At 41.7% G+C, this 24,757-nt stretch overlaps 1 protein-coding gene across 1 annotated transcript; it reads left to right on the plus strand.

Moving 5' to 3' along the window:
* Positions 1–400: 400 nt before the first annotated feature.
* On the plus strand, positions 401–18,024 carry SLC10A2 (solute carrier family 10 member 2). Its single transcript, XM_005303403.4, has 6 exons — positions 401–930; positions 8,336–8,454; positions 9,494–9,582; positions 12,050–12,225; positions 14,531–14,688; positions 16,175–18,024. The coding sequence occupies exons 1-6, from the start codon at positions 536–538 to the stop codon at positions 16,333–16,335; spliced, it is 1,098 nt and encodes a 365-aa protein (XP_005303460.2). The 5' UTR covers positions 401–535; the 3' UTR covers positions 16,336–18,024.
* The last annotated feature ends 6,733 nt before the right edge of the window (positions 18,025–24,757 follow it).

The following is a 24,757-nucleotide window of genomic DNA, read 5'->3' on the forward strand; positions in this document are numbered from 1 at the left end:
AGCTCCCCCAAAATGTAGTATTGTGCATACTGTGTAGTAAGTTCAATCCATGGGTTTTAAACCTGCAGTTTCTCATACTTAAGAGGATTGCTCATCATTCCCGAACCCCATTGACTTCAAAGGGGTTCTGTGCAGGGGGAGCAGTCCAACCTCATGCAAGAAATGGAAAGATTGGAGCCTTGACGTCACCACTCCTGTGGATCTCATCTCTTTTAAATATTAACACGATTGCTCTTCTGGTGTGGAACTGAACATTATGGCATGAATAAATGATTAATTAAAAGTTTGCCGGTTCAATAAGATAGCACCAATTATATATACCTTTGTGACTCAGCACAATACTAGACCCTAAACTGGTAGAAACTGAGTTCAAGTATTTATTGCTCTTTATTGCCTCTCATGTCATTTAAAAGGAGCTACCAAGAGAAGAGCATTTACAGAGAGCTTAAAAGTTTGACTTGGATGAAATGAGAATTTCTTTATTTTAAAACACAGCAATAGTGACTTTGAGAAATTTAATTTTGGCAACTTCAAGATGATGACAACAAACTCAACCACAAATATTTCATACTGTTCTGCAAATGCCACCATTTGCAACGGCACTTCGTGTGTTATACCTGATGACAATTTTAACCAAGTTTTGAATGTAGTTTTAAGTACTGTCCTAACAATCTTGTTGGCATTGGTGATGTTCTCCATGGGCTGCAATGTGAACATAAAAAAATTCTGGGGACACATAAAAAGGCCATGGGGCATATTTGTGGGCTTCCTCTGTCAGTTTGGAATTATGCCTTTGACAGGCTTTGTGCTGTCACTCGTTTTTAATGTGCTTCCTGCTCAAGCTGTTGCTGTGCTGATCATGGGATGCTGTCCAGGTGGAACATCTTCCAACATTCTAGCATATTGGCTAGATGGGGACATGGACCTAAGGTAAGAGCATCACTTCTCTAAAGGAATTACTTTCTTTTTTAAAATTATCCATAAATCTCTTTGGAGCAGAAAGGAAGGATGGGTCAGTGTTTAGTGCAGTAGCATAGGATTTGGGACACCCAGGTTAAGTTTTCTTTTCTGTCAGATTTTTTGTCTGACCTTGAGCAAATCACTTAGCCTCTCTGAATCTCAGTTCCTCATCTGTAAAAACTAGGATAATAGTACTTCCCTAACTGACAGGGGTGTTGTGAGGATAAATACCTTAACGATTGTGAAATACTTTGAGTTCTACTGATGAAAATTGCTGTATAAGAGTGAAGTATTATTATTTACTACTTTATGTATCTGTTCAGTTCCATGCACAATGGATCTCTGACCTGGTTGAGGCTTCTAGGGACTACTGCAATATAGATTTCATAACAATTAACTTTATAAACAAAGGTCTATAATCAATTGTTGTTCTAATGTCTCGTTAAAGAAATCACCAGTGGAAAAATATTTATCCACCTATGTGTTCTTCACAATGGATAGAATTGCAAAGCTTTTATCCAGGATCCAAATTCATTTGTAACAATTCTGTATGCATCTGGCACACATGCAAAGTTTTCAAAGAGTGTTTTGTAGGATATAAGCCATAGCCTACTTACTGGTTGCAATCAAAACGCTTCTTTGTGAGTGTGATGATCTCAGTGGCAGGTCACTTGGCAGCAACTTCAAGATTCTGTAAAGTCAGAAATTGTGATGTGTCAGGCAGCTGGCATGTTTGCGGACATCAAATATGTACTCAAGGTGAACGCTGCTCTTGATGCAAATCCCAAGACACTTATTTTTTCCATCATTTAGCTCTAACAGCCTCTAAAAAAGAGCAATATTTTTTAAAAAACTGATTACCTTGTTCTAAAATAAACAGAAAAGTTTCTCTACTTCCCACAGAGTAACATAAATTACAGCATGTGTCTACTTCATCATATGCCAGTCTGAACTAGCAATGGAAAAACTAATAGAAGTAAGAAAGATGGGGAGCTAAGATGCATAGATGAAGAATTTTAATATTTGTGGTTTTAATAAGGCAAAATGCCTTACTGCATTACCACACTGCAAACAGTGAATTTCTTTGTAACATACAGGTGTTAATGTAATATGTGGTTTTTAATACAGTATGTAATCAACTGTGCTAATCACCAGTTTTCTTGCCTTGGAGAGAAGACCTAGAAATATTATAAATTGCCAAGTACTTTATTTCAGTAAAGCACTGATCGGGCAAAACCACAAAGGGAAGGAAATTCAGCAAAAAAGGCTGAAATTCTGTTTTGGTCTCAACCCATTTTACTTGGGTGGAACAGTGTATGTAGGGCCAAATCTTGCCTTCACTGACATCAGTGTAAATTCAGAATAACTCCATTGAAGTCACGGACATTAATCTGGATTGACACTGATGTAAATAAGCATAGGATCTGGCCTTTAATTTGAGAGAGGAAACTTCTATGACCCTTGCAAAGGGAAAGATAAATGCCTACAAAGGGAGTATTCTTCAGGTAGAGACTTTAACCCTGAGACTTCAATGGGCTTTTGATCAGGCCCTTAGGGTATATCTACACTGCAAAAAACAAACCACAACCGTGGCATTGAGTCCAAGTTTTTAGCCCTGGAGCCCAAGTCCCACGAGCCCGAGTCCGCTGACCCAGGCCAGCTGCGGGTCTTTCATTGCAGTGTAGACATACCCACAGCGACCATTACTCAGGGCCTTGAGGATGAGGGTTGTGTAAAGTAGGGAACAATGTAGGAATCCTCATGCTTGGTAGAAGAATGACCACATGAAGGAAAATATTGCAGCCAGCACTGCATTGTAAAAACCCTGCGTGTCATACCACACGAGTGGCGGGCCTTTAAATAGATGATATTTTATTTGTTTACACAACAGACCACCCCACGTGTGAAAGGGCCATTGCATTCTAAGTCTTACTTAAGGGTGTAAGCTGATCACCAGCTGGGGGCAGAAATAAATTTCTGTTCATGACATACTCAGAGTGAGTTTATACCTTCCTCAGAAGATCACCCTTATTATAGAATTATGATTATTTATTTGTATTACCATAATGCTTAGGAGCCCCAGTCATGGACCAGGGCCCCACTGTGCTAGTTGCTGTACAAACAGAACAAAAAAATGGTCCCAACTCCAAAGAGCTAACAATCAAAGTATAAGGCAAGAGACAACAGATGAATAGAGACAAGTGTGTACAAAGAAACAATGTTGGTCAGCACAATAGAAAGTAGTCGACATACCATTGAACACTCAGCGGCTTATCAAGGGTTTTTTAGGCATCATGAAAAAGAGAGTTTTAAGGGGGGCTTTGACAGGGGATAATGAGGTAGCTTTGTGGATGTTAACGGGGAGCACTTCCCAAGCATGATGGAAAAGGCATGACAGTGCTTGTTTGAAAATAGGCAATGGAGACTGGCATCATAGGCCAATCACAGGCCAGAGTGAATGCGAGATATGTAAAAGGGAGATAGGCTGTGAGGGTCTTGAAAGTGAAGACAAGCAACTTATGTTTGATGTGGGTGGATACAAAGAGAGGTGTACCATGGTCAAAGCTACAGGCTAGGAAAATAAACTTTGTAGCAGCATTCCAAATGGTTATGAGCAGGGCAAGATTGCATTTGTCAAGACCAGAGAGAAGGATGTTGCAGTAATTGATACATGGAGATGATGAACGTCTAGATGAGAGTTTTAGCAACCTGGATGGGTAAGAAAGGCAATATCTTAGAGATGCAATGAAGAAAGAATCTGCAAGATTTAGACATGAGAGGATCTTTAGAGAGTGCAAAGATGATGCAGAGGTTACAGGCCTGAGTGACAGACAGGATAGTGGCGTTGTCTGCAGTGATTGAGAAAGGAGGTGGTGGAAGGATTTGAAGGGGAAGATGAAGAGCTCTGTTTTAGCCATATTTATCTTGAGATGATGTCTAGAAATCCACAAGATATCGTAAAAGAGACATGCCACAATAATAGTTCAGACAGCACAAGACAGATCAGGGGTAGAGATGTAAGTTGTCAGCATAAAGATATTAGGTGAATTTGTGTTTGTGGATGAGATTACTCAGAGCCAAAGTGCAGAGGGAGAAGAGAAGACGACCAAGGACAGAGCCCTGTGGAGCTCAACAGAAAGCTGGAGAGGGGATGAGGCGGATCCTCCAAAGGACATGCCAAAGGAACGATTAAAGAGAGAGGAGAACCAAGAGAAGACAGTCACAAAAGCCAAAGGAGGGCAAGTTTTCAAAAATATCATGGCTGACTGCGTCAAAAGCAGCTGACAAAGCAAGGAATGAGGCTGGAATACTTGTTCTGAGCCTTAGCTAGGAAAAGGATATTAGAGACTTTTGTGAGAATAGTTTCCGTTGAGTGCAAGGGGCAGAAGCTGGCCTGGAGAGGGTTGAGGAAGGAAGTGGAGGAGAACAGCTCCAACAATGATCACAAACAGTTTCAATGAGCTTAAAGAGGAAGACTGAGATGAGGTGATAGTTGGAGAGGCCTGGGTAGGATTTTTAAGATAGGAAAGATGAAAGCATGCTTGTATTGTGAGGAGAAAGAACCAGAGAAGAGAGGTTAGGGAGAAAGGCAAAGACGGGGGTGAAAATGGGCATGAGGGAGGTCAGGAGATGGGCCAGTGACCTTGCCCTCTCAATCTATATACAGAGAATCCCCTCTTGCTGCAGACATCCCTCCTCCTCTATTGGGGCAAGGGAGTTGAGGCAGAGAAGGGACAGACTTTGAGGAAGAGTGGGTTGGCCAACGGAGAGGTAAACCCATATCATCCCCTGTAACAAAGCCCAAGGCCCAACTCCATCTTTTACATGGAACCCTCCAACTGGAGCCTCTGGGCAGCCATAGCCAAAGGGCTAAAGTGAAGGGCCAGAGTCAATGTGAAAGCATAGGGCTTCCACATGTATGGTCCTGACTTCTCATGGATCCCCCATGTTTGGAGGAAAGCCCCCATGGCCTATTCTGTTGGCACAGTCAGGGACACATTCAGATTTCTGTCCTAGAGTTGTCTTCCATGGGGTTACCATAGGAGAAGGAATTTAGGGCCAGGCCTTTATCTACATTGCCCATGTGCCTGAGATTCTCTTTGTTACCCACCTACCTTTTCCCTCTACATCTTCACCCCCGTGGTAGTCACATCTCTTTGACAAAGCCTATCAATCCTCCCCACACTGCAGTGTTGATTAACCAAATGACTGAATGTCTTAAACAGAAAGAACAACTTCTAAAGCCTTCACATTTAAAAACAGAAAGATCCAGGAACAAATAAGGAAGCAATAAGTCTCATGCAAAGCGTTACTATTCAACTGCACTGATTTTCACTGAACCCATCCTCCATCCTTTGGCCTCAATCGTGCAATGTGATGAACATGGAGAGACCCCTGACACTTGTGTGGAGCCCCAATAACTTCAGTGGGGCCCCCGAGGACACAGGGGTCCACCCTTACACATCAAGTTGCAGGAACAAGGCCTTTGTTTGCACATTGGCTATTTAGGGCCTGATCCGAAGTCAAAGAGAGCTTTAGATCAAGTTCCCAAATTAGAAGCTTTTGAGAACAAAGACTTTAGATTGACTTCTGTCTTCCAAAGAACCCAAGGTGCTATATACATAAATAAATAATATTCTGGAAATTCCTATGAGTACCCCATGGACAGTATATTTTTAAACTGGTCTAAGGACTTTTTTTACCAGAAGCAGTGTTGTCATAATCTACCAAGTAACAAGATGGTGTCAATTTTAATAATTAAAGACAGTACACAGCTATTAGCTGAAGTGTGTCTCTTAGCTCCCGCTGATTCTATGGGAGATCTTTCTGATTTCTTTTCATATTTCTAGTATTTAAAGAAAGGAAATTATAAAACAATACCTTACATTAATATTAACCAGAAAAAAACTGCTTATTTATAGTTGAGCCTACACTTCGGGCTGACATTTCCCCCCTTAATTTCTCTCTTTGCACCTAGGTAGCAAAGGGGTCAAGTTACAAGATCTGAAATATTACATGGTATTAGATAGGCAGTGTGGTTCCATGGTGAAGGTACTGATGCTGATCTAACTGACTAACCTAATTGCCTTCACATGCCTGACTAACCTAAATCGCCTTCTATGACAAGATAACTGGCTCTGTGGATGAGGGGAAAGCAGTGGATATGTTATTCCTTGACTTTAGCAAAGCTTTTGATACAGTCTCCCACAGTATTCTTGCCGCCAAGTTAAAGAAGTATGGGCTGGATGAATGGACTATAAGGTGGATAGAAAGCTGGCTAGATCGTCGGGCTCAATGGGTAGTGATCAATGGCTCCATGTGTAGTTGGCAGCCGGTATCAAGCGGAGTGCCCCAAGGGTCGGTTCTGGGGCCAGTTTTGTTCAATATCTTCATTAATGATCTGGAGGATGGCGTGCACTGCACTCTCAGCAAGTTTGCAGATGACACTAAACTGGGAGGAGAGGTAGATACGCTGGAGGATAGGGATAGCATACAGAGGGACCTAGATAAATTAGAGGATTGGGCCAAAAGAAATCTGATGAGGTTCAACAAGGACAAGTGCAGAGTCCTGCACTTAGGATGGAAGAATCCCATGCACTGCTACAGACTAGGGACAGAATGGCTAGGCAGCAGTTCTGCAGAAAAGGACCTAGGGGTTACAGTGGACGAGAAGCTGGATTTGAGTCAATAGTGTGCCCTTGTTGCCAAGAAGGCTAATGGCATTTTGGGTTGTATAAGTCGGGGCATTGCCAGCAGATCAAGGGACGTGATCATTCCCCTCTATTCGACATTGGGGAGCTTCATCTGAAGTGCTGTGTCCAGTTTTGGGCCCCACACTACAAGAAGGATGTGGAAAAATTAGAAAGAGTCCAGCAGAGGGCAACAAAAATGATTAGAGGGCTGGAGCACATGACTAATGAGGAGAGGATGAGGGAACTGGGATTGTTTAGTCTGCAGAAGAGAAGGAGGGGAGATTTGATAGCTGTTTTCAACTACCTGAAGGGGGGTTCCAAAGAGGATGGAGCTCGGCTGTTCTCAGTGGTGGCAGATGACAGAACAAGAAGTAATGGTCTCAAGTTGCAGTGGGGGAAGTTTAGGTTGGATATTAGGAAAAACTATTTCACTAGGAGGGTGGTGAAGAACTGGAATGGGCTACCTAGGGAGGTGGTGAAACCTCCTTCTTTAGAGTTTTTTAAGGTCAGGCTTGACAAAGCCCTGGCTGGGAGGATTTAGTTGGGAATTGGTCCTGCTTTGAGCAGGGGGTTGGACTAGATGACCTCCTGAGGTCCCTTCCAACCCTGATATTCTATGATTCTATCATCTCAGAGTCCTTGGTTCTATTCCCAGTTCCATAGCCGGCAGTTTGACCTTGGGGGAAAAAAAATCACATCACTTCTCTTATGCCTCCTTTCAGTAAAATTGGACTAATACTACTTACCTCCTTTATAAAGGAATTTGGGAGCTACTGATGAACAGCTGTATATTATTACTAATGGTAAATAAGCTGCAGTAGCATGGGAAAGGAGCCAAATCAAGGTTCCCCAGATAAAAATAATTAGACACAAGGTTTATTCTAGTTAGAAACTTACAAAGAGCCAATTCCAGCACAGTGCTCTAGCAATTAAGAGCCAGTTTCTGTAGTACTTTACACCATGAGTAGTCTTATTGATTTAGTGAGTCTAAGGTGGCAGAATCTGGACCAAAGATGGGAGTACATAAAGCTTACCGGGTCTCTCTGCTCCCATCACCTCCACATGCTTAATTCAGCGTGAATCCCCATCAGATAATCTCCCAGTCAGTTAACCGTACCCTTTAGCTCACCTAGGCTACATCTGCACTAGGGGTATGGGTCAAGTTCCTACCTCATTTACAAATACTTGCACTGGCTTGAGGAGAGCCAGCACAATTATAAATAGCAGTGTAGCTGCAACTTAGCCACACCACGTACGTACCCACAGGATTCAGGCAGGTTTGTACTCAGCACAGCTAAGCTGTGCCACCAGTGCCTGTACTACTGCAGCTACACTACGAATTATACTCATATTATCTCGATGAGAGCTAGCACAAGTGTGCATACACGAGCTGGGAATAACACCCCTAGTTTGTAGTGTAGATGTAGCCCTAGGCACAACAGAATAGTTTAAAGTGAAGATTCCATCTTAACTGGAAATAGTTCATATTTTTTTCAGGATAACCTGGCACTCTAACATTTCTTCAATTTAGTTTTTTTGTGAATTAATATGCAGGATAAATTGACTGCAGCCAGTAGAATTTCTTTCACCATTTTTCATAAATTATTAAATTGCAATAAGAAAGTGGGAGACTCTGTTGGAGAGCATGAAATGAACTATAACTTTTGCCAATTTCCTTGCAGTATCAGTATGACAACATGTTCAACGTTGCTTGCACTGGGGATGATGCCACTTTGTCTCTTTATCTATACCAAAATGTGGACAGACACTGAGTCCATCGTAATCCCCTATGACAGTATAGGTGAGTCAAATCAATGTTTTCTCTCTCTCTCTCTCTCTCTCTCTCTCATATCTTTCTCCTTTTGGAAGCAACTATCTTTGTACCAGCAGCCTACAGTATCCATTCTGACAGAAACTAGGGCACTCAGCACCTTACAGGATAGATCCCTACAGCCATTACTATCTGTACTATTTATAAAAATAGTACAGATATGTACCGTGGAGTAACAAATCTCTATATCCTTTGTGGAGATGTTGTAAGGATATAGAAAAAAAACAGATATAGAGATTTGCCCTATTTTTGGCTAAATATCTGTGCCATTTTCGTAATGGCTGTAGGGCATAGGCCTGCAAGGTGCTGAGTGCTGTGGCCCTGATCCAGCAATGCACTTAAGCACATGCTCAGATTTAAGTTAGGTTGCACATCTGAAACCTAAAGCAGTAGACAAAGGGCACCACCGACGGGGTGGAACTTAATTTGATTCAACACATGAAACCTCACCTGGCCAGACAAAAAAAGAATGACAACTGAATACTTGAGGTCAATAGGACTACTCGTGTATTTAGGATTCAGCCCTTAATGCCCACTGGTTTAGGTTCCAGAATCTGTTCCCTACACACCAGTGTAGTCACCTTCATATTCTTAAATTTCAGCTCCAAAAGAGAGTCATGTAAACCATTTGTGTTCTTAATATCAGCATTGGGACAAATGCCCACAACATAAGAAGCACTAATATGAGTGCTGCTATGGCACAGTAGAAACACCTGCAGGCAAAATGCACGTTTAATACTACAGGAAACACATGGTACACCACACTAAAATTGCTGTATGCTTTTTTACCCTGCTGAATATATATGTCACTACAAATACCTCACAAGGTTTCTGAAGATAGTACAATTCATACTCTTATACTTTACATTACTCTCTGTGTATGGATGTCTGTGGATATAACCAGAGACTTACCTACAGACACCTGCTATTTAAACATATTCTCACTGTTCAGTGTCTGTTTTCTTATCATGACTGTTCTCTGTTAAATGTCATTTGTTCTTATTTTCAGGTATTTCACTGGTAGCCCTTGTAATTCCTGTTTCAGTTGGAATATTTGTTAATCACAAATGGCCCCAGAAAGCTAAAATTATACTTAAGGTAAGATATGAAACTTTCATATACTGATCTGAACCATTGCTCATTGTGGCCAAATTATGGCTTCAATGGGACTACTCAAACACTATGTTTCTACTCACAACAAATAAGAATATCAGTAACTAGCTTCATGATAGCAATGAAGTTCCCCATCTAGCAACATGTTGCTCTAATCCTGTACAAATGTGTGCGCGTTGCATACACCATTATAAATCACCATTGTTCAGTGATTTCACATGTGATTTGGTATTAATTGAAATGGATTATGGATCCTATCCTACAAGGTTCTCATTGCTCCTGAGAGATGCTGAGTACCCTCAACTCCCACTGATCATCATTAATTAGTATACATATTTTCTCATTAAAATAATCCTTTTTGGTGAATAGTTATTCCCCTTAATATTTGTCATCCTTTCAGTGATATTAGAGCTCAATGTAATGTTTCTCTTTATGTCAAATTCATTTTCTTAACATATTCATTTACTGTGCTGTATATCAAAATCTACTCATAGCTTATTTATAAACTTGGACATGGTATATTTTTGGACCCAAAAGACTTGACAATTGCGTATTAAAACTGGTAGTTTTCTTTTTTTTTTTAAATACCTTGGCAGCAATAAATGGAAGTTTCAACTTTCAGACATGTTTACATCCTGCACATAAACAGAAGGTGCACAATAAATAGTACACATGCACAGTTTGCTTTGTGTAGGCCAATGAAGGGTCAAGTATAGGTCAAGGGCAAGATGAAGGAGACAAAGCTGACAAGGTTTGGTTCAAATAGGGGGGGAAGGGGCACAACTAGAATTTACTAGAATGAAATCAAACCAGATTTGCACAGCTGGACACATTTTTCTTCCCTAGAATAATCTGGTTATTAGCTCATTCCAAACCAAAGCAAGAACATCCACATCAACTCACTATTCTTGTGGACCTGGGCCAAAGACCATTGAAACCAGTCTTTCCATTGAATTCAATCAGAGCTGGGTCAGCCCCATAGTCTCTATGGTTGAATAATTCACTCCACCTGAGTCCAGCTACATAAACCCCAAGTGTTCTCTGACAGTATATGCCATCGGGCCAGAATTTCTTCTCAGGAAGAGATTTAGCCTTTTCTCTGCCAAACACAGGATGGGATCTCCATACATCCCATCACAAGGACCTAAATTCAGTGTTCAGTACTACAAAAAATAAAAAAATAAAAAAATGTTGTAAATATAAGTTGTCAAAGACAATCATTCCTTTGGAGACTATTGCAGTAAGAATTTAAAGTGATGTTAAAATTTTGACCCAAAGGATTTCCTGGTGTCCCCATACATTGCTTTTATGTTAACTGCAGATCTTACAATTATATATCCTAATACCTTGTTTCAGCATATCTTGATGTAATAGGGTTCACAAACCCCATACTGAGCATAGCCAGAAAGGAGAACAGAGTATTCCCCACTTACAGGAAACCAAGCTAACCATACGCCGTACAGCTGACAGAACTACCAGTCATGGAGGCAAGCACCCACAGCTGGGAAAACAAATCCATCTATAAATGGAGCAGAACAGAGGGTGGGAGGAAGGCAGAAAGGCCTGGTATGGTAGAAGGGTATCAGCCCAACACCAGGATGCTTCTAAGGGCAAGTCTACACTACATCAGCATAGCTGTGCTGCTGTAGCACGTCTGTTAAAGATATGCTATGCGGATGGGGGAGTTCTCCAATCAGCATAATTACTCCACCTCCACAGGAGATGGAAGCAATGTCAATGGTAGTGTCTCCCGCCAACATAGTGCGGTGTAAACAGCACCTAAGTAGATGTAATTTACGTCACTCGGGTGTTGGGGGGGAGGTCTTTTTCACACCCCTGAGAGATGTTACATCAACTTAAGTTGTAATGTAGACCAGCAGTAAGAAACTGACAGGGAGACAAAGGAAGACTGCAAGCGCTAGAGTTTAGAGGCGGAAGTGGTGGCCAGCACATCCCTCAGCTCGCATCGTTTCCCGCAGCCCCCATTGGCCTGGGACAGCAAACCGCGGCCATTGGGAGCTGCGATTGGCTGAACCTATGGATGCAGTATGTAAACAAACTGGCCCTGCCCGCCAGTGTACTTACCCTGGTGGGCCACGTGCCAAAGGTTGCCGATCCCTGGTTTAGGGGCTGATTGACTCATTTTAAGTTAAGTTGATGGACTAGGCTAATTTGAAATGAATAGAGGCAGACCAGTTAGAAGAACGCTGGGACCTCCAGAGAGGCTGCCCCTAGAGCAATGGATACTTGGCCTTTTGAGAATTGGCAGCTAGCTTTCACGCTATCTAATGCGGCTTTTGTGAACCATTAATGTAAACCCTTTCTTTTTATATGTAAAACTTATTTCAATGTGATTAAAAGAAAGATATGTTTGTGTGTGATTAAATCATGGCTGGTCTACTTGATTTAGCCAAGGTTTATTTTAAAAGACAACCCTTTTTAATCCCTTCAGGCAGGTTCCATTACTGGACTAGCTCTTATACTGATCATTGCTGTGGTTGGAGGAATATTGTACAAGGGATCCTGGACTATCAGCCCTCAACTGTGGATCGTTGGAACCATATTTCCAGCTGCTGGCTATTCTCTAGGTTTTCTTCTGGCTCGCGTCGCTGGTCAGTCTTGGCACAGGTAGAGGTTGCTCTGTTACATAGTGTGTGTAATCTTATTTCATCCATAAAAGAAAATTGGCCCATATGATGTTTTTATTTAGTGACTAACCACTAACTCACTCTTAAGAGCTAGTTATGTTACGGAGTCAGAGCCTACAACTTTGTGTATACATGAAAGTGAAACTTTTGTTCTGAACACTTTTCGTTATGGTTTCTGGCTATTCTCTAGTTCCACAAAGCCTTCCTGAAAGTGGTTGGGTATACAGTAGAGTTCCCTAGGAAACCCAGATGTCTGTGCGCCTGATGTTTTAGTGAAGGGTGTCTTCCCCCATTTGCAACCGCCTTTTTCCTTCACAATAAAGGTCTTATCATTGTGACTGACTTTCAGCTGGAAGAGCGGTGGGTCACCCAAATATTGACAAATCAGGAGCCATCATTGCATATCAACCACCTACACACCTGCATATACATATTTGTCCACATCTTCCCTAAACTAGAAATCAGAACTGAACACAATACTCTAGCTGAGGCCTCACCCGTCCACAGTAGAGTGGGACAATTACCTTACATGAATGATTAGCCTTTTTCATATTGTTGACCCATATTCAATTTGAGATCTACTATCTACATCCTTTTCAGCAGTGCTACCACCTACCCACTTATTTCCCATTTTGTAGTTGTGCTTTTGATTTTTTTTTCTTCCTAAGTGTAATGCTTTGCACTTGTCTTAGCTGAATTTCATCTTGTTGATGTCAGACTATTTCTCCAATTTGTCCAAGTAATTTTGAATTCTAATCCTGTCCTCTTAAGTGCCAGCCTGGTGTCATCTGCAGATTTTATAAGCACACTCTCCACTGCATTATCCAAATCATTAATTAAAATATTCACTACTGGACCCAGGACTGACCCCCATCGAATTCCTCAGTTTGATAGCAAATCATAGCTATCCTTTGAATCTGGTCAACCAACCAGTTTTTCATTCACCTTGTCATAATTTCTTCCAAGCCACATTTCCATAGATTGCTTATGAGAAAGTCATGTGGGACTGCATCAAAAGCCTTACTAAACATCAAAATATTATGTCTACAGCTTCCCCCCGCTCCACTAAGTCAGTAACCTTGTCAAAGAGGAAAATTAGGTTTGTTTGACGTGATTTGTTCTTGAAAAATCCATGCTGGCTATTCCTTATAACCCTGTTATCCTCTAGGTTCTTACAGAGAGATGGTTTAATAATTTCTTTAGTATCTTTCAGGTATCAAACTTAGGCCAACTGGTCTATAATTACCTGCATCCTCTTTGTTCCCCTTTTTAAAGATTGGTGCTATGTTTGTCCTTCTCTGAGAACTCATGGAAGACAGGTGAGGTCCCAAAGATCATTGTTAATGGTTCTGAAATGGCTTCAGCTAGAACCTTAGGTACCTTAGGATGAATTTCATCAGGCCCTGCAGATATGAATACATTTAACTTATTTAAATATTCCTTAACCTGTTCTTTCCCCATTTTGGCTTCCAGTACTTTCTCCTTGATGTTAATATTAATTGTTTTAAGCATCTGGACAGAATTACCCTTTTTAGTGAAGACTGAAGCAAACTAGGTATTAAACACCACAGCCTTCTTAATATCATCAGTTATTAGCTTTTTTGCTGCTAAGTAGAGGATCTACACTTTCCTTCATCTTTCTCTTGCTCCTCATGTATTTATACAACCTCTACTTATTGCCTTTTATGTTCCTTGCTAGGTGTAACTCATTTTGTGCCTTAGCTTTTCTGATTAGCACAAGCATGTAGAGACATTCTTTTGTATGCATCCTTCGACATTTATCCATGTTTCCACTTTTTGTATGTTATACCCATACTAGGCATTAAGTAAATTCCCCTCATCCCACCCTTGTGGCTACGTCCTACAGTCTTCCTCTACTTGATCAATCTATGCTAGGTCATTTGCAAACATTTGGATATGTCATATGCTGTGGGTCACTAACAATGCCCATGAAATACATAGACTCCTGCTGACTTTAAGGGGCTTACAATCATACCTTAAATTCACTGGACAATTTTCCAAGCGTGGGCAATGAGATCTCACCACATGAAAGATGTTAAGAAGAAAATCCTGTATTACTACAGCAGTCCCTCTACATTTGTGAAATGGGTCCTTTCCAATGCTCACATTTGATTGAGTTCTGTGACTGGATTATGTAAACTAGATGGTTCTTTTCTGCTCTGATATCTGTGATTGTATGTCTCTTACATTCATTTGTATTCTTTCAAAGTACATTAGCACAATAGGATACCATATGAATTTTTTCTTTTTATCATTCCCTTTAGATGTCGTACGGTAGCTCTGGAAACAGGTATGCAGAACACTCAACTGTGTACAACTATAGTGCAGCTCTCCTTCACCCCTGAACAGCTTACACAGATGTTTACTTTTCCACTCATCTACAGTATTTTCCAGATAGTGTTTGCTTTAATATTTGTAGGAGGTAAGTCACAGATATCTTCTACTATACTAATAGCTTTATTAATTATTATTATGTATTCCTGGGTGCCCAGAGATGAGACAATTTGGAATACAAAAATACAATATTAAATGATAATCCAAATAATGTGTCCCCATTGTGGACATAGGAGACATGGGCTTCAATTCTGCATTCTGGCTGGCTTTATTCCAGCACAAAGGGGCTTTAAACATCTAGAATTGGCCATCTGGGAATGTCCTCAATTCAGGAGCATCCGCTAGAAGGCATGCCAAGGGTATGACCAGGGTAGGAAGGAGGTGCACTAGCACAGAACAGATGTGACTGGACCTAGTGCACTCCAACTATTCTGAGCAGTTGCAACAGCCCATACAGGACCTGGACAGTATAAACTATACCTACCCCTGCTGCTACTCTTTTCTACTTCCAGTATGAAAGATGTTTTACTGGATAGGGCACTGAACTGGGACTCGAGTGACCTGCATGCAGTTTCTGGCTTGGCCACAGACTTTGTGTGACCTTGGGCAAGTCATCTAGTCTACTCTGTGCCTCAGTTCCCCATCTGTGAAATGGGAATAATACTTCACAGGGATATTCTAAGGGTAATGTGAGATACACAGATACTGTGATAATGGCCATAGATAGATATGCTGAAAGTGTAGCTAAAGTAAGAGCCTCATCCCTCTTCCTACCTTTTTACACCACATAAAAGCCAGAGCAGCATAAAGGGGGGGCTAAAAAGGGGAGACAGTGTGATCTCATGGATAGTGCACTAGCTTGGGAGTCAGGAGCCCTGGGTTTTAGTCCTCAATCTGCCAGTGGTCAGCTGCTCTTAAGTCACTTCACAGCTATCTGCCTGGATTTCCTCATCTGTAAAATGGGAATAATGATACTGCTCTCCTTTTAAAGCAGATTGAGAGCTAATGATGTTATAAACTAGCCAGACAGTGGTGGTGGTGGTGGTGGTATTTTAAGTTCCAGTTCTATCCAGGGGAAGATACCTCCAACCCAGACATTATGAAAGACAGCCATAAGGCTGCCTTCTCAATAACTCCTCCCCCCACCCCGGAATAAAAGAGGTACAAAAGTGTCACTTAACTATTCTTCCCCCACTCCCTCAGCTGCTGCACCAAGTACAGTCCAGTCAGAACTGAGAATTGGTACCATGGGAATTGCCTGAAGAAGCCAACATTCTAAATTAAATAATAAAATTAAAGCCTATAACCCACTGGATGATCAGAAGACAGTCAAATTCCCAAAGCAGTGCAAATATTGATCTTTATTTCAAATATATATTTTTTCCAGGATGAGTTACTGTTGACAGACTTCTGTTTAAAAAACTATGTTAAACATTAAACAGTAGCTGGATCTACCTTGTATTAATATTAGGAAGGTAGCTACAGTAGCTACAGTAGCTTACTACAGTAGCTTCTGTGGCTGCTTATAATTTCTGCCTTCATTGTAATATATATATATACATATTGATTCCTAGTCTACTACTTGCACAAAAGATTCTGTGGCACACCAAAGATGGACTTCACAGAACCAACAAGTGAAATTCAATCGATACCAGAAACATATGGCCAGATGAATGGAGGATTTACATCAAATGAAAAAAGTACAAGAAACACGAACGACACTATCGTCTCCTGACATTGTGTAAAAGAGTTTCGCAACGATTGACTGGTGAACAGTTTCTTTGTGGTTTTCTGTTTTTGTTTTTGAATGAAGCTTGCACCACCAGGATACAAATCTAGGTTTGACACTAATTTGCTACAATATTTAGTGTTCCATAATTGTCCATTTGAGCAAGGAAGAACAAAGTAAACCTAGAGGAAAGCTGAGCAAAATTTCAGGCATAAGTGTCTTTCCCCCCCGCCCCAATGTAAAAATGAAATAACAATCCAAAGAGCAAATAGTTAGACAATATTTCATTTTGGTCAGCATGAGCTGCCAAAAACATTGTATTGAAATAACTGAGTGCCATTATCAAGGTATGCAATCTGTTGCTTTTAATCTGACATATTTGCTGTTTATCACAATAGGCAGATCAGATCAGGACCCTCAAATTCCTTGTGTTCCTCCACGGACATAGGGATTAAAGTGAGTTTATTTCTCATGGTCTTGGGCGGGGGGGATGTGGAAAAGAGGTGGCAATGGAAACCACACAATTTCAAGCCATCTCTTACAAGAGGAATTGGTAACAAAAGGATTAAATTTATACTAAAGCTGTTATTTTAATAAGTAAAAAATGTCTGTTTGTCCCTATATTCAGTGCAGTAAAAATTTTCATATCTTCACTTTGGGTCAATTAGATATGAAGGTGCCTGATATGCTGGTGAAATCAGGAACTTAAAGATTTATATTATCTAAACTATGGACAGTAATTGTGAATAAAAATGCACCTATTTATTCCAGAAGATTGGAGGCTACTGTTTGAAAATCTGCCCCTGAATGCCTGAGTGATCTGAGTTCAATTCCAAGCAAGCCCAGTAACTCTGCAAACCCCAGACATATTCAATAGCTCAAATTCTGCAGTCCTTACACAAGGAAAACTTACATTGAAGTCAATGAAAGGTTAGTTGAATAAGTACCTCAAGAATGAGCCAAATATCAACACGTGAAAACAATCACTCTTTTTCAGGGATTGGTTAACTCAAGCAAACATATCTAGATGTTGTAAGTTCCCCATCACACACATTAAAGCACTTTATATTTTCTATCCAAAATATGCATTTTGCAAACACAATTTAGGTAAGGAATTTAAGCTCCAGCCATACAGTTTTTCACCATATCAGAAACATGCTCAGTATCAAACAGAGCGAATTACTTTAATGTACTAGATGTGGGGGAAAGGGTCTTAAAAATCAATCATATAGCAAAGTGCTGGGAAGCCTTAAGTTGTATTGATTTGGGAGTTGAGTGCTCCTAGCCTTCTAGGAAGTGCTCAGCATTGGCATGAGCTGGCCCATACCACCACTTTCCACTTTTATTTAAACAGGCAGGTGCTCCGAAGCCTAATATGGAGAGATCATAAATGTGAAAAAAACTCAGTAAGCATTTCACTCCAACAGCTGTGGTAAATGTCTTTGGACCGGATTCTGTTCCCCTTGGGTCAATGGGAGTTCTACTGTTCTACTGAGTTCTACTACCCCTCACATGGGTTACGGAGTGGTCTTCATGTTTATTCCTGTTTAAACTGCGGAAGCAAGGCAGAATTCAGCTTTGCTCACATAATATTCCTTTATCCTTTGTTAAAGCTAGAACCACCGCTGAGCTTTTGAAATAAAAATTTTCTGTACATTCTTTTAATGTATTTTGAAAATATATTAAGTTTCATAATTTGTCTTGCTTGTATCATATTAAAGCATGTGTCACAGGGTACACTCACTGCTGAGATAGCCTCCTCCTGGTTGCTCTGGGAATTAGCTCACTCCAGGTCCGACACTCACTTCTGTCATCTCACCCTCACCACAGCCCACTTGGACTTCACATATTTCCTTTTTGTGACTCAGTCCTCCAGCCAGGTCATTATGTAGTCCTCCCCTTCCAAGGTATCAAAGTCCCACTGGATCAGCTGTATTCATCCACTCCTTGACAGTCTTCCAATCCACAGGTAGGTGCTGTGCTACTTTCCCAGCAGCTGGTAGGGGAACCCAGGTCCACCCACCACTCCAGGTTCCAATCCAGGGGCCCTATGTCTAGCAACTATGATCTGCTCCCAAACACTGTTACTATTTCCCTGGGCTTTTTTTCCTTCCTCTCTGCTCTGTCTTCTGCCCCACCCTCTGGGTTTACCAGCCCAAACTCCCTCCGCCCAGGGAGTAACTGCAGACTAAACACTGTAACCCCAAACACACCTCTCCCACAGAGTGAATGCCAACTTCCTGGTTTTACACCAGCCCCATCTGTTCCTTCTCAGCTAGGCTGAGAAGACTTTCAAGCCGGCTTTCAAGCCCTGGCTGTCCCCCAGGTGCAGCCTATCAGGTTAATTAAACTAATTGAACCTGCTCTGCCTTGGGTATGGGGTGGACACCATGCCCAATCACAAGCACATATGTGTGTATATAAAAGAAGCACCTGTAAATAGTTTGAAATGAAGAAACTGAACAAATGTTTGTAATTTTGGTCACTGGAGTCATTTGAGATGGAAAGAACCCAGCTTGAATCCCAAGAGCTAGTAGTTCACAAAAAACCCTCTTCTTACTTGTAAAATGAACATGTTTGATATGAAAATAACCAGGAGACAATGAACATGGAACACTATGATGTCATGTTTTACAGAATCACATTTCAGAGCAGAAGTTCACTTTAAGTTCTATGGGCCAGATCCTCTGCTCAGTGTAAGGGGACTTGGGGGGAGGGGGGCGGGTTGGTTGACCATCTCCCAGTACCAAAAGAAAAGGAAAACTCAGACTGACAGTCCTCAGGGGCAATGGGGAGAGGCCAACACTCCAGATCAGCCTGATTGACAGGGCAGGCAGGCTAATGAGGGAGTCAGAAGGCCAGAGGGGTCCCATCCTCCCTGTGAACTGGAATGGCCTGGGACAGAGTGGTGCGGAGTTAAGGAGAAAGAAGCCTGGGGGTGCCTGGGATGAGCTGGGAAGCAGAGCTGCGCAGGCCAAAGCCAGAGGAGCAGCCTGAGCTGAGCAGAGTCATGCTGGCCAGAGAGCAGATCCACGCTGGGAGCCATGGTAGCCAGGGCCAGAGGAGCCACCCAGAGAGTGGTGCTGGAGGCAGAGCAGCAGTAGTGCTGGGGCTGTAACTCTGGCTGGAGCAGTCTGGAGCCCGGTGCAGTGAGCAGCTGGGAAGAGCGAGGGGGGAGCCTGGACAGAGGACCCAGCACAGGGAGATGAGCCCAGCCAAGAGGCCTGGCAGGCCAGACTTGGAGGGGGATCATAACCCCAATAGGACCGGGGACATGCTGGGAAGAAGGGCCCTGCCACCTTGAGCCTGAGGGCATGTGGCCACCACCATAGCAAGTGTCCGACCTGCAGCATCCCTGCAGCACAGCCAGGGCCTGGGCAGGAAGCCTGGCACATGTGAGGAACAGACTGTGAACTGCCCTTACATTCCAGAGAATGCTGGTTGTGATGTCCCTAAGCCACAGAGCGGGGTTATATGTGTTCCTTTAACCTTTCCCATTTTCCCCTTATTTTTTAAATTCTTTGCTGAACTATACATAATTTTCAGTGGGCCAGGGAAGCATCCAGTGCAGAGAGAGCACCCCAGAGTGGGGACACTCAAGCCCCTGCCCTAAGTGACCATGACAAGGCTGGGGGTTGAGCTCCCCAGGAGTCCTGGGCCCAGCATTGTTGGGGTTATGATGACTCTGCCATACAAGATAGTGGAAGGGGGAGTCCTCCAGGTCAGGCAGGCCTGTGGGTAAAGGGAGTGGGAGTGAGGACTCCGGTCCTTTTGCTAGCCCATTCCACCAGGGAAGTGTATAAACCACAAAAGTTCCCCACAATAGCAGGACCTTTCCCCTGCTTACATTTAGGCTACTTATTCTATTCCAGCAAAGCAATTGGAAAGTAAGTGTTACCAGCTACGTAGCAATTCCTCTAATATAAGGACAATTCCTAGCTGGCTTAGCCTGCTCTACCCTATTCCCTCTCCCAGCCTCCAGCATAAAGGTCATGTCAGGGAAAGGGAGCATGGCTGGAGCACCACTGTTTTTTGACAATGCTCATCTGTGGAACAGCTGTTTGTAGGGGGAAGAGCATTGGACCCATGCACAATTTAGAACATCTTCCCGCAGCCCCCATTGGCCTGGAGCAGTGAACCGCGGCCAGTGGGAGCCACGATCGGCCGAACCTGCGGATGCAGCAGGTAAACAAACCGGCCCGCCAGGGGCTTTCCCTGAACAAGCGGCGGTCCGGCTTTGAGAACCACTGCTCTAAGTTACCCTGATGGTTGACTCAGCACCCCCCCAACTCCAGGATTTGTGGAGCAGTTCTCAAAGATGCAAAGCCCCATTTGTCCCCCAGCTGAGTATCTGGCCCAAAAGCAGTGGAAAAGCTATAGAAAATTGAATATATTTCCCTGATTAAGGGTTTGAAGTTTAGCATAACCATTTCCTCTGAATCAACAGTGGTTGGACTCAAATAGACACACAGAACTCCTGGCATATGGTAACTTTGTCAAAGTAAGACCATGCCAGGAACTGAGGAAAGAGCCTTAACAATTACATGCTGTTGACATTCTAGTAGTTGAAGGCACTTAGTGGCTTCTGTGCGTTAATTAGTATCTCACAGAACTGGAACCAAAGTTAGGTGAAAATCATTAGAAGGGTATGGGGGGGAGGAAGAACCCAGTGATGGTCTCCTCCAGTCCCCTGGTCTAACATTGCTACTATGAAGATGCATTGGAAAGATGACTGTCAAAAGAAAGCTATCCCATATCCATTCCAGATGAAGAACTGGATGCAACAAAGTTATAGGATCCTTACATTTCCCATATGCATTCAGGCATTCCTTCAAGAGTTTACTCCTGGAAAGATAGCTGAAAAAAATATTAAGCAATCAATTTGTAAAGACCTAGAGGATAATAAGGAATAGCTAGCATGGATTTGTCAAGAACAGATCATATCAAACAAGTCTAATTTTCTTCTTTGACAAGGTTACTGGCCTAGTGGATGGGGGGAGCAGTAGATGTGATATATCTTGACTTTAGTACGGCTTTTGACATAGTCACACATTCTCATAATCAAACTAAGGAAACATGGTCTAGATGAAATTAGTATAAGGTAGGTGCACAACTGTTTGAAATATGATACCTAAAGAATAGTTGTCAATCATTTGCTGTCAAACTGGAAGGACACATCTAGTGTAGGCCCACAGGAATCAGTCTGGGTCTGGTACTATTCAATAGTTTAATTAATTATTTGGATAATGGAGTGGAAAGTATGCTTATAAAATTTGTAGATGACACTAAGCTGGGAGGGGTTGATAGGCTTTGGATGCCAGAATTAGAATTCAAAATGACTTTGACAAATTGGAGAATTGGTCTGAAATCAACAAGACTAAATTTAATAGACAAGTGCAAAATACTACACTTAGGAAGGAAAAATCAAATGCACAACTATAAAATGGGGAATAACTGGCTAGGTGGTGTACCGTTAGGGTGACCAGACAGCAAATGTGAAAAATCAGGACAGGGGGTGGGGAGTAATAGGAGCCTATATAAGAAAAAGACTCCAAAATTGGGACTGTCCCTATAAAATCAGGACATCTGGTCACCCTATGTACTGTGGAAAAGGATATAGGGTTATAGTGGATCAAAAATTGAATAAGTCAACAATGTGATGAAATTATGAAAAAGGCTAATATCATTCTGAGGTGAATTAACAGGAGATTTGTTTGTAAGACACAGAAAGTAATTGTCATGCTCTACTTAGCACTGGTGAGGCTCAGCTGGAGTCCTGTGTCCAATTCTGGGTACCACACTTTAGGAAAGATATGGACAAACTTGAGAGAGTCCCGAGGACAACAACAAACATGATAAAAGGTTTAGAAAATGTGACCTATGAGGAAAGGTTAAAAAAACTGGGCCTGGTTAGGCTTGAGAAAAGAAGATTCGGGGGAAATTGAAAAGAGTCTTCAAATATGCTAAAGAAGACTGTAATCAATTGTTCTCCATGTCCACTGAAGATAGGACAAGAAATAATGAACTTAATCTGCAGCAAGGGAGATTAAGATTAGGTAGTAGGAAAAACTCTTTTACTATAAGGGTAATTAAACTCTGTAATAGGTTTCCAAGGGAGGTTGTAGAATCTGTCATTGGAGGTTTTTAAGAACAAGTTAGTCAAACACCTGCCAGGGATGTTCTAGGTTTACTTGGTCTTGCTTCAACAGAGAGGGCTAGACTTGATGGCTTCTCAAGGTCCCTTCCAGACTTACATTTCTATGATTCTTTTACACAGACAGTTGGGCCAGATTCATTCCATCCTGGTGCTACGCCATTAACTTTATTGAAGTAACACCAGGAATGAATTTGGACAAATTTTTTCTGCCAACTGTACCTGATTACGTCATACATCTCTTATTTCAGACCCAAAGTCACCGCTGCCCCATGCTCAGTTGAAGATGTTGGTGACACACAGAGCCGGCTCCAGGGTTTTTGCCGCCCCAAGCGGCTGGCGGAAAGAAAAAATAAGAAAAAAAGCCACAATCGCGATCGGCGGCAGCTCCACCGCACCGCTTTCTTCTTCGGCGGCAATTCGGCAGCAGGTCCTTCCCTCCGAGAGGGACCGAGGGACCCACCGACAAATTGCCGACAAAGAGCCCAACTTGCTACCCCTTCCCCTTGGCCGCCCCAAGCACCTGCTTGCTGAGCTGGTGCCTGGAGCCGGCCCTGGTGACACAGAATTACAGTTACTTACCACCAGGGACTTAACGTTGTCTGTTGTGAATTTTGATTTGCTTTCTTTCTTTGTTTCCTAACGGTATTGCCAGCCAGGTAGTACTTCGTTTAATAATATACGTGATCATCATTTAAAATTCCAACCACAGCATGCAATTATTTTTCTGAAAAAAATTCAGAATCTAGCTATGCTGCAAGTTAAGAGTTGCCATGTAGTAATTAAATGGAGGGAACATAGTATGTTAAGAAATGAGAATTAAAAATATTGCCCTATTTATTAGGACTGAGGAAAAAACTGTATGCATTCCCATTTCATCACTAAGACCATCAACATGTTATAAGACTATTGTGAAAATATGTATTAGACAAGTTTTAAACCACATATACTCAGCAATCTAGAAAAGCACTTAATGAGGTATTTTGGTTTATAAAGTGAACACTGTGTAGCTATTTACAAATCTTTTTAACTCATTTTTATTCGATAGTCATTACTGGCTTTAAATAATCTATGAAGCAACCACAGATTTAGTCCTACAATAAAAATCCATGTTTTTAAAGCTATTGATCATGCATTAAGAAGGTGAATTTTAAACCTCAGTATACAAACCATTTTATGTATTCATTTCTGTTTTAAAGTATTGCAGAGGCATAAAGTACATTATGGACTAAGCACCTGATAAATTTCCTTTAACCACAATGTCTTACATTTTAAACATCCAAAACTGACCCCCCAAAAAAATCTTTTTTCAGACATCTTTATCTTATAAACAAACTGGTTTTTTAAATGACTAAAACTATAGGGGACTGGCTGGCTCAGAGTACTGGTAATGTTCTATGTAGCCTTCCACTAGTAAGAACTGAATGTTATTAATAACTAAGCCCTATCTGGTGGCCTGTATGAAATGAGTTTATGATTTCCATCCAATTAGGTTATAAAGTCAGAAAAGCCAGTGCTATAATTGATACTAATTGATATTATTTTTGGCAGCCTCAGCAGAGAGGCCTAGTGTAATGAATTGATGTGCTACAGACAACAGGCTTTATTACTGTATAAATCACACACACATGGGGAGCTGCAGCTCCAAAATCACAGGCTCCTATTACTGGTAAATGCTCCTTGATCTTCTTTGCAAACCAGCCACATCACTCAAACACTCATAGATACAAGTACGTTACATTAGGACTGCATCCGAATGAAGATTAAACTAACCTCTCATTAAGCAGCAGTCTTGCCAGGCCAGGACTAGAAACCAGTATTGGGAAGCTTGCACTGCTGCTTCTTAGACTGACTTGTTCTGTGCATAGGACTTGAACTTCCAAAGCTTTCAGCTAAGCATTACATTTACTTAAAAATATAAACTGATTGAAGCAAAAACAGTTAGTGGCCAGGTTGGTTGTCAAATTTCATACCAGAGTATATGTATATGGCTAAGTCATAACCCCCGAAAGACATGTAACATAATGAATAGTGATGCTATAATAAACAATATTATTTTTTAGTAAGGAAACAAAATCTACTGCCACTGGCTTGGTATCTATTGAGTGAGTCTATTTTGGGTTATATGGTATGCTATTATGAGCCTGCACATTTCACAGAAGAGCTCCTATAAGGTAAAACACCTTTACCTGTACCTAGTGATACCATCTTTCATTTATCCTGGTGTATAACCATGATCATAATAATGGACATTAAAACATACAGCCAGATCAC

This window comes from Chrysemys picta, chromosome 1, assembly GCF_011386835.1.
Source record: "Chrysemys picta bellii isolate R12L10 chromosome 1, ASM1138683v2, whole genome shotgun sequence".
NCBI classification, from domain to species: domain Eukaryota; kingdom Metazoa; phylum Chordata; order Testudines; family Emydidae; genus Chrysemys; species Chrysemys picta.